Here is a 15,698-nt window from a genome sequence, read left to right on the forward strand (position 1 = left end):
ATGGGTCAATCATTTTGAAAGTGCTGGGACAGGTCCTAATTTAGGAAGACAAGGGAGTAACAGGCTCGGTGGGCTTGTCGGCTTCTGCGGTGGCAGTCAAAGCCTCTTCAGCCGCACTGGCGCTCTCCCAGATTTCTATCTCTGCAGCAGAAGGGGCTAACTCGTCAGTTACGTCTTTCTTGGTTGGTTCTTCAACCTGAACTTTTGGAGCGGTACGTTCAATTAGAGCGGAGATTGCGGATTGAGAGAGGGTATCTGGCTGAGCGGATGACTTGGGCTGTTTCTTGGGAGTGGTATCCGAGCACTGCTCGAGAGGAGCTGGAACTTGTTCAGCAGCAGCTTCCTCTTCCTCTTCGGGAACCTCGATCACGCTGTCGATACTTTCTCCTTCGGGGACAAATGACTTTACGTCGAGCTCCCCCAGGGGCGAACGAGGTTCGTCTCCCATGTCGACATTTCTGGTAGTGGTGGATGTTTGTTGGGCAGCTGCAGATTGAGTGCTGTCGGCTAGAGACTGTGGGGGTGGGATATTCTCTTTGCCTCTGGTATCCCGTGCCTGTTTCTCTTCGTCGTCACTAATGTCGAGAACACAAGTTGAATGCTCCATCAGGTTTGCCATCTCATCCTGCTCGGTGTCGGCGTGGATTTCAAAATCCCATGCCTTTGGACGTCTCATCTTCAGCGTGGCTGATGGAATCGGCCCGACAACAGGACTAGAAACAGTGAAGGTGCCATTGAGAGCATCTGCAATAGAGAAAGGAGCTCGGGACATGCTACGCTTGGAGATGGCGGGAGGGTCAATGCGGCAGTAACCAAGGCTTCGACGACCAAAAGCCTTTACACTCTTTGTCTTTGCCTTTGGCGAACGGCCAGCCGGGGCCCTGAGAGGAGCAGAAAGGGAAGTCTGGCCTCGAATGGGACGTGCTGGAGTGACGAACTCTGAGTTGCTGCTTCGCGGCTTTGCCGGAGTCTTCACCGTCAAGACAGGCTTGATGAAGGTGTGGAGGCTGCTAGTGGTATCTTGATGCAGTTGGATGCTGCCCTTGTTGCGTTTAGAAGGAGAGCCCATGAGAAGAGGGTCAATATTCTCGGAGTCAGAGTTGTCTGACACGTCAAGCCGACGTTTCAACGGACTTGTAGTCGCGCCTGTTAAAAGGGAATGTCCCCCATAATGTTAAGTCCCGTCTGCTTTACTGACTAGGTATTAGGGAAGTCTTCTTACCGTTCTGTTTGTTTTTGATGCTGTTGGCTGTTCGCAGTCTGGCATCACCCAGAACTGCAAAGGGCTGCCTCACAGGAGACATTGGGTAGGAAACTGCCGCCATATCTGTTGTATCTGCTGAGATATCCTTCACGCTCGCGTATATATACGTATGTATAGAGAGAGCGGTGTATGTATATAACTACAGAGGGGTCAACGATCTCTGAATATAACGCGAGTATGGTGAGTTCTCAGGGACGTCGAGAGTACTTGGGAAGATGTCTGACGAGAGGATGCCGCAAGCAATATAGATAGGCGCTTCGCCCAGCAGGCAGACGACCTACCGCGACCGCCTTAGCTTCCTGGACGCGGGACCCTGGGCGATGTGGGCGTTGCAAGCGGGTTAAAGGAAAGGGAGAGACAAGGCACCCCTCTCGCGACTTGGGACGCACAGGAGTAAGACGAGGGCGCAGTAAAAGGGGGGAAATCGATGCAAGTGCCTTGCTATCGTTATACAGGAGAGTCCGGATCACTCTCAGCCAGTCGATGCGTGTCTCTCTGTGAATTTCGTGACGATAAACCTGGACGGGCGGCAAAGCAGGTTGAAGTGATCGTGATACGAGATGGAAGCTACCCGTGACCGCACCAAGGCTTCACACCCTGGTGGAGTCCACTTGTTTCGCAATTTGATAGCATTAAATATCTTTAAATAATACCTTATAAAAATACATTAACTACTAATAATTTATTTAAATACAGCTACTTAAGCTATGATATAGAGAGAATAGATACCTGGTAGTTTAAATTTTCCATTATATGTATTATGAGCTTTACAATTAACTTCAGTAGAAGCTTTAGTTATTACTAAGTAAGTCTGTTAAATAGAGAGATTTATTCTTCTTCTGTACTACTGCTTAAGGTTACTCTTTATTAATATTTTCTCTTTATAAAGTAGATTAAATAAATATAATTTAAATAGTGACTAGAATTAAGGGGGCTTTTTTTATTACTCTTATTCTTTATCCTTAAAATCAAGGGGGTGGAGAGACACAGTAGTAAGTAAAGAGAAGGGTGCTAGCTCTCCCCTTAGGTAAGCCGAAGCACCGCGTCGTGTTTCGTGCCCTGGTCGTGCCGTGTTCGTGTTCTCATATATGGTTACGTGACTGACGGTCTTAGAGTGAATCAAACCACTATCAAATACTGCTCAATTAGGCTTACTAGCGCGGCCTATATAATCAGGGGGAATGTCAAATATCCAGGCCGATTAAAAACCCTCTGTTTGCTCTCTAACTCTACACTCAATCTCACGCCCAACTTGCATTGCTTCCTTTCGGCTCGCCCGCGAAATCACCAGGAAGAAGGCAATAAAATTGCCATACACTTGCCCTGTACTGGGGTCAAGAACCTCTTGGCCATCCTCTATAAGATTGGCACACTTAACGACGTGAGCACCAAGTTGTCGTCTAGAGGTTAATACAGTGGTGCAGATGTCACCAAAATTATAGATACCCCCTCTCTGAGCGGAGACGAACAGCAGCTGCATATGGTACTGCGCCCCGCCAACAAAAGGTTGGGACAAGGACCGGATCCGGTTTTTATCAGCCAACGCATTTAGGAGAGAGATGCTGTAGTATGAAACCCCATATGCGCGCGCGGTGGCTTCGACCTCTTGCCAACCTGGTGCGCGGGGGTTGATCTCAAGGAGGAAGACATCCTTGGCCTGGGTACTTGTCGTTGCTGGTAATTTGGCCTTCAGGTCGACGAGGCCGTCTCCGCCAGCGTTTTTGACATAGGAGTGGCTTGAGTTGCGCAACTTGGCCTCCATATGTAATACGGCATCTCGGAAGCCGGCGGCAAGGGCGAGCTCATGCAGTCTCTGCTGTAGCGCCTCAAGTTCAGACGGAGGGAGAGCCGATGGTAACATGTTTGATGTCTCGACAAAGTTGGCCACACGGGCATCGGTTTCGCCTGTCGCGTAATCTCCTGCGCTGGGAAAGTCATCGTTGACCTCAAAGTAGACAATCTCACCATCTACCAGAACCATATTCGCGTCGACTTCGGGACCATCGATATATGTTTCGATAACGACGTCGTGGCCGTGCCACGCAGTGAAGGACTCACGCCATAGCAGAGGCACTTTTTCACGTAACTCTTGCTCATTTTCTACTTTCCAGACGCCCTCAGACGACCAGCCCTTGGAAGGCTTCACGATTAGAGGATAAGTAAGCTGTGGCCCCTCCTGGGAGAGCATCTGTTCCAGATCTGCTGGAGAGCAGACGAGCCTGCAGAATATGTTTTTATCGAGCTGGCGTGTTGCGAATTTGTTCTGTGCTAAGCCTACAGCTTCAGGCGGCGAGGTATTGAAATCCAAGAGTGTGGCTACGTAGGCTATAGTAGTATGAAGATGTTCATCGATACTTATAATACCATCTAGACGTTTGTTGTCCGGAGCGCTATTTTGGTATTTTGTTATAACCGTTACAATACGTTGGGCCAAGTTAACATCCGCAGTCATGTCTATCTGGACGAATTCTTCGCGAAAATGGCAATACATATTGCTGGAAATCCAGTGATTGGCCTCATCAAACACGACAAGTCCTATATTCAACGAGACAGCCGCTGTAAGGTAGCCTTGTACCTTTGGTAAGGAGCCAGCACCCACGAGTGCTAGTCGTTTTCGAGGTATTGGATTTGATGAAATCCAGGGGAAGGAAAGGCGTTTGACCAACTCATTGTTGATAACTGAAGATGAGCCACTGTTTTGGACAACTACTGCTCCGTAGCTGTACGACAGCAAGCTTGAAAAGTCCATCGACTGGTACTCTGTGGCAGCACAGCCTTGAATATGTTCGGCTGGCGATAAAAAGCCCTGTACTTTAGTTATATCCAGGCAGTCTACCATCCGTCGCTCAAGAAAGTCAGACTGGATTGTATATCCCGACTGAATCGGCAGCAGTAGCTTAACTAGGCTGTCATTTTCTGGGGCATTTTCTGCTAGGAACAACAAGGCTGTACATGGAGCAGATCTTCCAATTGAGACCTTGGTGGAGTCCTCGGGCGTTTTCTTAGAGTATATATTGAGAACTGCGGTACTGGTATCCTGTGGTAATATGTCGAGGTTCCACGCCCATGATATATCCAGATGTGTACTATGAGAGTCTGTTGAACTCTTAGATCAGTAAACGTTCTTATAGCGTTTAGGTATGGCTTGAACCCTTACCCATCTTTTTTTTTTAGTTCTCTTTGCCCTGCTCTTCCTCTGTGGAAAAATGGTTCCTCGTCCCTTTTGCTGGCACACTACACAGATTCAAGAGTCATTAGTTATCTGTAGATATACTGAGCCCATGAACAGAGCGCAAGGCTACAAACGGGCCAAGGGAATTTGAACACATTTACCCCGCTCCTCAGCTTCCTACAGCGCTAATGCAGTCACCATGGGATGCTCGAGGTGTTGGTTCTGACCTACCTCTATCCTGGTGTTAATATTTTGATGATGGCTGCGTGAACGTGCAGGCCCTCCTGCAACGCAGAAAATGGCCTAGCTGAGCGCCAGTTGCATGAGTCCATCATTTGTTAAGTTATAACAAGCCATTCCCCAGTGAAATGGCTTCGTCCCCAAACCCCAAATAATCCTGAGAACTTAGAGAACGGGGTACTGAGAGCACCGTAACCAGCTCGAGCCTCCAGTTCTAACCAGGACATTTAAAAATGACAACGAAAAACGAAACCTACGAAAAGCAGACTTGGATTAAGCCTTACGAATTGCGGCTGTAAACTTTGAGGATAAAGAGTATTATATAGACTTGGCGAGGTCATGTGACTAGGATATAAATGGCTGCTGCTAACAGTAACTAGCAATAATTAGTTAGTAAAACTAAGTAGGAAGGTCTATAAAATATAAGTTATTATCTTGATAGGCCATAATTTTTAAGAAATTAAAGTAAAGATATTTCTTAAGAGTAAGTATTCAGCTCATTAAGTTTTTGTGGCGTTGCTAGAAGCGCGAAGGCCGGTTTGGGTTAAAGTGGTTTTACTGCGCGACGCGTTTGACGCGAGGATAAGGATAAAGATGAGAAGAGTAAGGTGATGGAGGTGGAGATGAAGATGGAGATATTTCCTTGTTGTCTCTGGTTTATCTCCTGACCGTATATTGCTTCTTCCAGTTGACTTCAAGACGATGCTACGCGTAGGAAGAGAACTTGATCCTGTTGTATAGCTAAGGTTTGATTCTACTATAGATCCTCCATATGGGACGAGAGCGGCACATCGAGTATGGCATGCTTGTATGCTGCCAGATACGATGGTCTATGCATCCTTAGTCCAATGTATATATTCTAACATTCTAAATCTCGTCTCTGAAAGGGATGCTGTCCATCGCCCCTGACCTCTGGACACACTGAGCCGACGCCCTCGTCCCCCATCTGACAGCTTCCTCCGTAATCCGTCCGTATCTATCTTTCCATTCATCCGTCGTGAGGTCCGAACATGTCTTTCCCGAAGCCCGTCTTTGCTCTCTCCACTGCGCAATCTGAACAGAGTATCCGCCAACAAAGGTATCACCCGCTGCGGTAGTATCAACGACCTTATCTACCTTTGAGGCCGGAACCTCGCTGACGTATCTCACCCACTTGCTTGTATCTTGCTGAGCTACCTTGCCAGGCTCAGCTGCGCTGTACCATACCCCTTTCGCTCCCAGAGTGACGATCACATACCTCACGCCCAGTGAATGGAAGTGAGTGGCAATTCTATCCCTCCGTTCTTCCTGGGAGAGGGCCCCCTCTTGTAGCTTTTTGGGCACCATCAACTCACATTCCGTCTCGTTCATGATTAAGTGGTCGACAGAAGCGTATACGTCATCAGGTAGCCCGCCTTCCGGTGCTGGTGCTGGGTTGAAAACCACTTCAACGTCTCCTCCATGGAGCTTTTTCTTATCCGCCACCCCTCTCAGAATACCGGTAACCGTATCAATCGGGATTTCTGCTTGTAGAACAATAATATCCGGTAGGGGATCGGAGAGTGACAGTCCGATGGTTTCATCTGTAGCTTTCATGCCGGTGTAGTTTGCATTCGGCGAGAACAATATCCTATTCTCCCCAGCCGCAGAGGTATCGACAATTATCACGGCTACGCCCGTATGCTCCCCCTCTATAGTCCGTACTCGCTCCGTGCTTACGCCGGAGCTGGAGAGTGTAGGCTGTAGCAATGTGCCGAAGTGTGCGTCCAGCCGGCCGACGGCACCGACCATTTCGACGTTTGCCAGCACAGCCGTCGGCGAAGACGATGAGGATGAAGGCCGGGATCGAGAAAGACGACCACAGGCAACGGCTTGGTTGGCTCCTTTGCCTCCTGGGCTGGTCGTGAAGGATGTTGCCGTCAGTGTCTCTCCAGGGCCGGGGAACCGGGGGGTCACCGAGACCATGTCCACGTTCAGCGAACCGATAACACGAATTGACGGAGCCATGTGTATCTATTTTATGACAGACTTGCTCTCGACTGATCGGTTGTACTGTCTGTCTGTCAAGTAAAATATCTTCAACCTTCGGCGTAACGAGGTGGGGTTTTATACAATATATAAAAATCCGTCGTCAGTATCAAAATTGCCCCGAATGGTGATAAAAGGCTGGTGATACAACGATATAACACACACGTACGGGTGAAAGTCGCCTCTCCGGTGATACGTACTATGTACATACACTGCTTCATCAGCCTTTGGATCATCGTGAGTTCTGCTTGGCCTGACGTCAAGGCTTATCCGAGAGCCTCACCATAACACCTAGATCCATGTCCTATAGTTACGAAGCGCTGGGGAAAAGTTAGAGATGTTTAACTTGACCTGAGATGTATTCGGCCTGAGATATCTTTTTTTCTTAAGAGGGAAAAGGGGAGAACCTGTTCGATTAAAAAGCTGTCAAAGAACAACACCGACTAGAAGCTGATGTATGAACGAATGAAAGTCATTGTACAGTGAACCGTCCACCAGGTCATAACCGTTATTAAACGTCTAAAAAGAAAACTCCATAGGAAGCCCGGTCATCAATCATCAATCAGCTATCACATCACAGCCTTGCCTTCTCCCGTTTATTAAAATTGATTGCCTTGTTGATAGCCAGGTCGCTGACTTTGACGGCTTCCTCAAACTCATACGATAACGCATCCTCAAAGGAAGGAGAGTTGTAAGCAGCATTATAACATGCCTTTCGGTCCGCATTCAGACACTCCTGGGGCACGGCGGCCAAAGACCGCGCCAGCTTCATGGCTTCCTTGAAGGCCTCCCCCTTCGGCACCACCTTGGCGGCCAGCCCTATGTGCAAGGCCTCAGTCGCTCCCACCGGCCGGCCGGTGAGCAGGATATCCAACGCTCTCCCCAGGCCAATGATCTCCTGAAGCCGGACCGTCCCGCCATCCAGCAACGGCACTCCAAACCGTCGACTGAATATCCCGAAGATGGCGTCCTCTTCAACCACTCGAATGTCGGCTAGCAAACTTAGTTCCATGCCTCCCGCAACAGCATGGCCTGATATAGCGCAAATGACGGGCTTCTCGATCTGCATCCGTCCCGGCCCTAGCGGTGCTTCGTTTCTTCCCTGCACGGGCTTGAAGTGCGAGCGGGTGATGCTCTCTGCCTTGGATCTGTCGGTGCACTCGTCTGGTTTATCCCACTTCCTGAGCTCGCTGAGGTCGAAGCCAGAGCAGAACGTGCCCCCGGTACCATGGAACACACATATCTTCTGGCTGGAGTCCCGTTCAAAGTCAAGAAAGGCTGCTCGTAATTTCGTGGCGGTTGGCGGATTTATGGCGTTTTTTCTCTCTGGTCTATTGATCCCGATCGTGGTGACGCCATCTGCTGTCTTCTCGACCACTATCGAGTCAGGCTCAGGATCTGGAAGAGGCATCGTCTGAGGCATATATTATTATTATATATTATAATTATTATATGTCACCCTTTTTTTTTATCTTGGGTTTTATGAGAGAGGAGTTACTCGGAGAAAGATCTGCCCTGGGAAAAAAAAAGGGAACGCCCGCATCTCTTTTAAACCAAACAGGCTCCCTATAAAAGCCGGAATGTGCCACCCTTCAAGGCCACACACCCTTCTACCATGGACCTGGAGATGCGCCAACCGAGTGAATTATCAATAAGCAATGGGGACTTTTACGACGCCGGTCTCAACACTTGCATGGCCTGACCCGGTTAAACCCCCAAACCTAAGCATATTTTATTTTTCCTCCATCGAGACCGAGCTTGGGCTTGCTGGGCTACATCCTAAATCCTTCCAACCTTTTCGGTCATAAGAACAAAAACACTCCTCGTCTTGCTCTCCTCGTTCATTCGGCGTACCCCAATTTTTAGGTGCATATCACTACTCCTTGGACGGGTCGAGCCAGTTTTGTTGCACACCTCCCGGAGATGGACATCACGGTTGCGATGGTTCTTCGTCAACGACGAACGGATGTTTAGTTAAACACGACCAGTTAACTGTTCATATCCGGTTTTTCTTAAACAAAGGAATCCTTGTTCCACCGCGCTTTGGAAAGCGAATCGTTTGCTATTTCCATGGGTGCTATTAACGGGGATAATATAGGCGTTTGTACCATGTAGGTCCCACCGGCATTTCTTCAGCTGATTTGATATGCTTCGATTGCTGCCACATGCAGGCTCCCCAAGGTATCCCGGTCATTCGCCCTCTCAAGATATGTAAGTACATATACACAGTCTTACGTGCAGCGAGTTGTCGGGTTCGGATCGTCCCGCTAAATAGCATGTCACCAGGGATACTTATTCATGCAAAGCGAACCACGTAGCTGCGAAATACATGATCAGAAGATGTCGACCAAGCCAGCGATGCAGCATCAGTGAGGGGGGAAACCCCGGTCTATGCAGCCTCAACATTGGTTCTTTTTTTCCTTCTCTCACACAGCGGCCTTTTGCTCTTCGAGCCCATTGGTTCATTTGGAGATCCTAACACTAGCTTGTTCTCTCTCTCCTCTCTTTTTACTTCTTAACGATTAACGACTTTGGTCGTTCCACGGTTTAGGCAATCAAATCAAGTCTGCTCCCGGTTTGTGTCTTGGGTAAAGATGACGCACTCAAAACCTGAGCAGAACAGAGTAACAAGGCTAAGTAAATATAAGACTACGCCCGTTATCGATGTGCTGTTGTCTTGGAAGGTCAAGTGTTTACTATGTAGGGTGCTGGGGTTGCTGGAATTTTACTCTGTAGCCAATAGTAGAAATACAATATGATAGAATCGACGCCATCTTGTCCACAATCCAATTACCTGAACGCCTATCATGAGCCGTAAAATTAGAAAAAGTTTTTACATATAGTCTATCGAAGCGGCGTCATGGTACCCTGCATGTGTTAAAACCAAGGCGGTGCTGTCGCTTTCCGAGAGGCAAACAAGCCAACTCCGAAAACCTGTGGCAAAGGCAACTCCGTACGACGTATATTGCACATTTACATTTAACGCACTAAGTATAGCGGCAGCAGGGAGGGGGTGTTTAATATATATTAAACTGGGGGGTTTGTGGAAAAGGCGTTAAAAAAGGAAGGTGATCGGAGTTGCTTTCAAGGCCCGCTCCTATAGATCTGACCACCCCCAGCTCTGAACTGGATGCTTTCTCTCCGCTGCAGGACCAATAGCGCACGGTTTAATGCTTGCTCATTATAGTTGCGACCATCCACAAATTCGCGCCGTAGTGTGGCCAGACTTGTAGTCCACCCAATAGGTAGTCGTCGCTTAAGTTCGTCTTCGATCTTACTCACCTCTGTTGACAGTTCCTTACTCGCCTGGCCATCTCCATGTACAGCGGCGTCCATGGTCGAGGCCAGGAACAGTCTCACTGCCTCGTCAACGTGCTCTTCCGTTGCAACGGGAGAGAGTGACAACTTTGCCAGGGATTCGGTGATACGTATTACAGCCTCGAGCTGTCGTACCGTGATTGGTATAGAAGACCTTGCATTAGCGTCGAGCTCAGCTTGATGCACCCTCTTGCGGATAGAGACAAAGTGGGATGAGAGTTTCTCTGAGGCTTCTGGAGAGAGCCTCGGAGCACAACGGCTGTCGTTATGCTTGATTAGCTGGGTTGATCCCATGGTCGTAAAACCCCGCATATTAGACGAGGTGAGATGACATATACTTACGATTTACAGTAACTGATATACCTCTTCATCTTCTCGAGGGGTATTTCTGCCTCGGTCTGCTCCTCGATGCCTCGTCCGCCTTGGTGGAGGCTTATGATGTGTTTGGCCATATTCTGGTCTCGCCCTCTCTCGTGAGCATCACGCACGATGAAAATCATGTCAAATCGAGAGAGGATTGTTGTCTGGAAGTCAATGTTCTCCCCAGCCGTTTTCATGTCGTCATATCGCCCAAACACGGGGTTAGCTGCAGCAAGGACGGATGTCCTAGCATTCAATATGGTGGTGATTCCTGCCTTGGCAATGGATATCGTTTGCTGTTCCATCGCTTCGTGGATCGCAACTCGATCCTCGTCCCTCATTTTGTCGAATTCATCAATGCAGACAACGCCGCCATCTGCGAGAACCATTGCGCCCCCTTCTAGGTAGAACTCGCGAGTGGTTGCGTCACGCTGTACCGAGGCAGTAAGACCGGCTGCAGAGGATCCTTTGCCGGACGTGTAGATGGCAATTGGCGATACTCTCTCGACGAACTTTAGGAGTTGTGATTTCGCAGTACCTGGGTCACCGAGAAGGAGAACATTTATATCACCACGTAGCTTCATGCCGTCAGGCAGTATCTTTTTCGAACCACCCATAAGTAGGCATGCAATAGCCTTCTTTATGTCACGGTTACCGTAAATCGACGGCGCGATGCAATCAGTAAACACTTCGTATAGGTCAGGCCGCCTACTCATCTCAAGAAATTCTTGCTCCTCCTCTTCAGTAAATACACCGGTTCCCTTGGCCGTCTGATCAACGTCACTCATGATCCCGACTGCTCGGAGATATGGATTTCGTATAGCTGGCGCCGAGTTGTTGGATCTTTTGCCTCCCTTGGCCTGGTAAATGGAGAAAACTCCCATAACCGTACATCGCGTACCTGGAACGACCCGATTGGCAAGGTATCTATCAGCGGAAATTAAGATATGTCGTGGTAGCTCTCCCACCGGGACCTGGTCAGGGGCTTCTTGGAGCTTAATGATCTGTTGGTCGACAAACTGACACTTTTCGTGTACAATAAAGTAAGGGTCTATAGGACACATGTCTTCGTTCGGCTGCCTCACTCGTTTACATGTTCGTGGCAAAGTAAGGCCTGAGAATCCTCCTTCTACGACGATGTTATCTGGCTCCTGGCAGTGCCGGCATTGGATATGGACCACGGTAGCTTTGGATGAAATAGTGGATGCTCCAATAACGATGCCCGGTATGCGAACCAGGCTTGATACGTTTGAAGCATTGAGGTCTCGTATGGAAATTAGAGATACGCTTGAGTGAAGGAGGAGCTGATGCTCTGGTAGTTCGATATCTCTTTGAGATGGATAAACGATTTTCTGTGTACATTGTTTTAGGGCGGCTTCGAACTATGGAAACAACCCTTGTAAGCATGCTGTATAGTAGTAATGGTGCAATATACATTACGCACTAGAGGAATTGTATCTTGTGGGTTAGTTGTGAGTCTATGGGCAAGCTCTTCGTTATACGCGATTAAATGTGCGACGTCGACATCACATAAATATCTGTTGACAAGGACATTTTGTCGGATTTGATCTCTATTGCCAAGGCAGAAATATTAGCGCAAACAGTTCACCCGCTACTATATTAGTATAATTGTGAATCTCACCGGTAGACAAAAGTATTATCGATCTGGAAAGCAAGGATAAATTCTCGCAGCTGCGCTTGAATGTTGCTTCTGGCTTCGTCTGGCCCATCTGCTTGTGGCTGCAGCACGCTCAGAGAGTAAGGCGTCCTTCGATCCATTATCACTGCGCACCGTGTATAATGTATGATATATGAATTGTTAAGCTGTGCTGAGTTTAAGAGGCGTGACGGTATGAAATTATCTCTTGAAGCTGGTGAATTTGCTCTCAAGCGGGATGTTTGAAGATCGCAGAAAAAAATAACTTATGGACGCGTCGCGCGCTTCTTCAACCGCGTAAAGTGGTTTTTCCACATTCTTGGCGGCGGCTAATATTTCTAAAGAAAGCTACATGTAAAAGAGATGGAGATGCTCATGGATGAAACATTGTTAAATATGACCTGCAAATGTATGTTCATGATAAGCATGTAGTAAAAAGAAAGAAAAAGGGGTATATTTAATTATAAAACTTTATACAATCGAAATCAGCAAGAAGAACGCCTGGCTTCTCAGAAAAGCATTCATTTTCCACCTGTCCTCAACTCGGATTGCGACGTTGCGTCCATCGAGTGTAAACTTATCCTCGAACTGCTGTATCTGGAAACGTTGGCGGATAACACCCCCATTTTGCCTTTGCTCAAGTTGCTGAACTCCAGGTCGCCATTAACCACTGTTGTGGCCTGGCTGCTATCCATCATTCTGGCCTTACTATTACCCGCACGGCGGTTTCTCTTCAATTGTGAGAATAGTGAGGAGGCCGCATCTCGCTGAGACAGAATGCTGCCGAAGATAGGGGTGAGGAAGCGCGAAAAGAACGGCTTGAGGGTTGGCATTGATGCAGCAATCTAGACAAATATTAGATTCGTGTTTGCCTGCAAGTCGGTCAGTTGGTACTTACAATGCCGAGGTACATCTCGACTGTTGCAGCAACCCAGAGCGGATAAGCGTCCCATGTCTTATCATAGGATCTGCTCAGACGGTAGGTAAAGAAGGCCCGAATGGAGCCCGATATGACGATTATAAAGCCAGTTCCGAAAAGAAGAGCAAGGATAAACCGTTGTCGGGCATATAGCTTGAGGGACATGACAGTTGGAATTGGCAGGAGAACAACGAGTAAATCAGTCAACGTGTTGATGACACCGCTGGCACGAAGATGAGCACCTTCGTCAATGCAATTTTGAGGTTTAGTTGATAAGGTCCAGTAGAGGTGTATGGGGCTGGAGTACTTATAGATTAGCAGGCGAAATAGAGGAGAGGCAAGAGCAGGAAAGGACTTGAATGTAGCAACGTACTTGCAGGTGAAAATGACAAAAAAGACAAAGATAATGGTATAAACTCCAATAACCGCCATAGTGATAATGACAATATTTTCCAGCATTTTGTTCGCGCTGCCCTTCATGATTCTCAAGGTAAAGGCTAGGAGCGACAGTTTCGTGAACCCAACACCGATACTGAAGAAGACCTCCACGACAATGACCAACTTCAATCCAAGCTGGAGCTGATTAAATGGCACGTCGTAAACGTGTCGATTCCAGCCGAGTTTGAGGGCTGCCCAAGCCGTAATAAGACCACAGACAATGGCGGGAACTGTAGCGATGATGATAAGTATGTCGTCCGCGCCAAAGCTTCTCGAGATCCGGAGACGTGTGTATATGCGAGCAAAAAGGAGAAATAGCGTCAAAGGCACAAATATCATAGTCAATATGAGAATGGCCGGACCGTGAACTTCTGATGGATTCTCATAGTTTGGCTTCGGCCATGCGAGAATGACAGAGGCCGGAGGAAGCTGCATCGTGTGTTGGACTTTGATAAAACTGTTTATGATAAAACAGTGAATCGGAGTCAGGAAACAGAAGAACAGGACGTCTGTGCCATGACATATATAACATATATATACTTTCTTCATAAATATAAACGAGTCAAGGGGCCACCTTGAACTTCAACAACGTTGGCGACTTGATCAGCAACAACAATAAACAGGTCGTAACGAGCTAACTAGTCATCGTCTAGGCCTTTTGATCTCGGTTACGAGAACTGCTCACTGATGGTTTATTATGTACCTGGTTTGATATCGATAGAACGACCTTAGCCCCATCGACGATGCTTCTAAATGATGTAAAGAGGCGCTAGGCAGAGATATCTCGATCACAGCTGTGGTCTGGGGTAATAATACATGCCCGTGGATTGGCTGCTTGCAACTGATCTGACATGGCGATCCTCAATAGAAGGGATGGAACTTTCGGCCCTGGTAGTGTTTTGCAGGGATGACCCTTGAGGCGGAATTATAGAGGGTGATGAGAGTCGTTTATCGATAGAAAAAATGGAGCAAATACGAGAAATCGGCAAAAATGGAGAACTTGACGTTTCGCCTCCTGACTGCGAGTCAGGTTTCCACGTTCTCCTGGGCGTAGTCGTGTCTTTTTAAAAACCAAATAGTGTGTACTCCGTACTTGGCTCTGGAAGAGCGGCGTGGGTACCCGTCTGTTGGCCGCACTCTGTTCAAGAAGGACGTTTTATTCCGCGTTATCGGCCTGCAAGCCGACTTGGCCAGATGTTATAGAGTATGAGCATCTATGGTAGTTAATATACCTGTCTTCCCAAGGTCGTGGATCTGTTTTCTTTGTCATAGCGCCCAAAGACGAGGAGCTCCAATAGTAGGCGAGCCCTGCTGTTTTACCAATAAGGACGAAGCTCATTCACACTGCCACCACCCTTCTGTCAGGGCTCCCTCCCTCCTCACTGGCTAAAGACTCCGGAAAAGTCGAGGATACCCTCTCAGTTGTAACGGAGCCTGGTAGGGTGAAACGAAGTCGGTTATTTGAATCCCATATTTCGAGTACATAATCGTTTTTCAAGAAGGTTCGCCGCCCCCTTAAGTAGCGCCTGGGCGTTGCATAACCATATGGAGTACTCCACGAAGTACTCCATACGGAATATATAGCTAACTTATGGAAGATTGGTTAGTTATTTCGCCTCTTGTCTCTGCATCTTTTTCCGCGGTATGCACAGTGATCCTGAAGGGGGTAGCCTGACCATCACCAGTTCGGACTTTGATGTACTCCGTCCGAGATCGAACCATCACAGCCTCTCGGTGGAGGACATCCAGCGACCCCTCGGACGTAACTATGGCCTTGGCCCTGCTTGGAGTATGCTGCTCTCTAGGGGTCGCTGTTATTTCCTCCAAATATTACTCAGGCAGATGTCAAGTGATCAATCGGCAAAACCTACTTTACTCCGTAGTTATAGAGCGAACAGTGGTTCTCTAGGGGATGGGGGTGGAGGGGGAGATCGATATTTGATGTGCATCAGTGAGCAACTGATATCCGTATTTGATGCCCATTTGTTATGCTTCTTTGGCTAACTTGTAGTAGGTCGATTAGCGGCCTTCGTCTTTGCCGATGCTCGTCAACTGACTTACTAGCGTCTTCATTTTGTGATTCAGGCTAGGCGTTTGGGTGCACTATCCTTCCTGCTCAGTTCAAATGCGTGCGGAGTCGATATATACTGTTACTCAAAGCAGTCATATGTAGAGCTAAGCAAGTTTCTAAAGAAAAAAGGGGTGTAACAGGTGGACATCAAATTTCCATATAACAGTCTTCATTATCCACCCCGGCCAAGAAGGTATACCCCTAGGCGCGCGGTAGTGGTCAGACTGGATTAAACGCCTGAGTAGTCCTCCT

At 48.0% G+C, this 15,698-nt stretch overlaps 6 protein-coding genes across 6 annotated transcripts; all 6 read right to left on the reverse strand.

Moving 5' to 3' along the window:
- Positions 1-40: 40 nt before the first annotated feature.
- Positions 41-1,304, reverse strand: MCYG_06716 (conserved hypothetical protein; the record flags this gene model as incomplete). The annotated part of the gene is made up of 2 exons (XM_002844706.1): positions 41-1,104; positions 1,223-1,304. 2 exons carry the CDS (start codon positions 1,302-1,304, stop codon positions 41-43), a joined length of 1,146 nt encoding a protein of 381 aa, XP_002844752.1.
- A 1,161-nt stretch (positions 1,305-2,465) lies between these two features.
- Positions 2,466-4,013, reverse strand: MCYG_06717 (conserved hypothetical protein; the record flags this gene model as incomplete). Its single annotated transcript, XM_002844707.1, has 1 exon — positions 2,466-4,013. The coding sequence occupies one exon, from the start codon at positions 4,011-4,013 to the stop codon at positions 2,466-2,468; it is 1,548 nt and encodes a 515-aa protein (XP_002844753.1).
- Positions 4,014-5,543: 1,530 nt separating this feature from the next.
- MCYG_06718 (ribokinase) lies at positions 5,544-6,662 on the reverse strand (the record flags this gene model as incomplete). Its single annotated transcript, XM_002844708.1, has 1 exon — positions 5,544-6,662. One exon carries the CDS (start codon positions 6,660-6,662, stop codon positions 5,544-5,546), a length of 1,119 nt encoding a protein of 372 aa, XP_002844754.1.
- Positions 6,663-7,257: 595 nt separating this feature from the next.
- On the reverse strand, positions 7,258-8,106 carry MCYG_06719 (enoyl-CoA hydratase/carnithine racemase; the record flags this gene model as incomplete). The annotated part of the gene is made up of 1 exon (XM_002844709.1): positions 7,258-8,106. The coding sequence occupies one exon, from the start codon at positions 8,104-8,106 to the stop codon at positions 7,258-7,260; it is 849 nt and encodes a 282-aa protein (XP_002844755.1).
- A 1,661-nt stretch (positions 8,107-9,767) lies between these two features.
- MCYG_06720 (DNA replication licensing factor mcm5) lies at positions 9,768-12,154 on the reverse strand (the record flags this gene model as incomplete). The annotated part of the gene is made up of 4 exons (XM_002844710.1): positions 9,768-10,260; positions 10,344-11,743; positions 11,806-11,932; positions 12,004-12,154. The coding sequence occupies 4 exons, from the start codon at positions 12,138-12,140 to the stop codon at positions 9,768-9,770; spliced, it is 2,157 nt and encodes a 718-aa protein (XP_002844756.1).
- Positions 12,155-12,539: 385 nt separating this feature from the next.
- Positions 12,540-13,810, reverse strand: MCYG_06721 (uncharacterized protein; the record flags this gene model as incomplete). Its single annotated transcript, XM_002844711.1, has 2 exons — positions 12,540-12,863; positions 12,917-13,810. 2 exons carry the CDS (start codon positions 13,808-13,810, stop codon positions 12,540-12,542), a joined length of 1,218 nt encoding a protein of 405 aa, XP_002844757.1.
- Between the last annotated feature and the right edge of the window lie 1,888 nt (positions 13,811-15,698).

This window comes from Microsporum canis, genomic scaffold (genome assembly GCF_000151145.1).
Source record: "Microsporum canis CBS 113480 supercont1.6 genomic scaffold, whole genome shotgun sequence".
Classification (NCBI taxonomy): Eukaryota; Fungi; Ascomycota; class Eurotiomycetes; order Onygenales; family Arthrodermataceae; genus Microsporum; species Microsporum canis.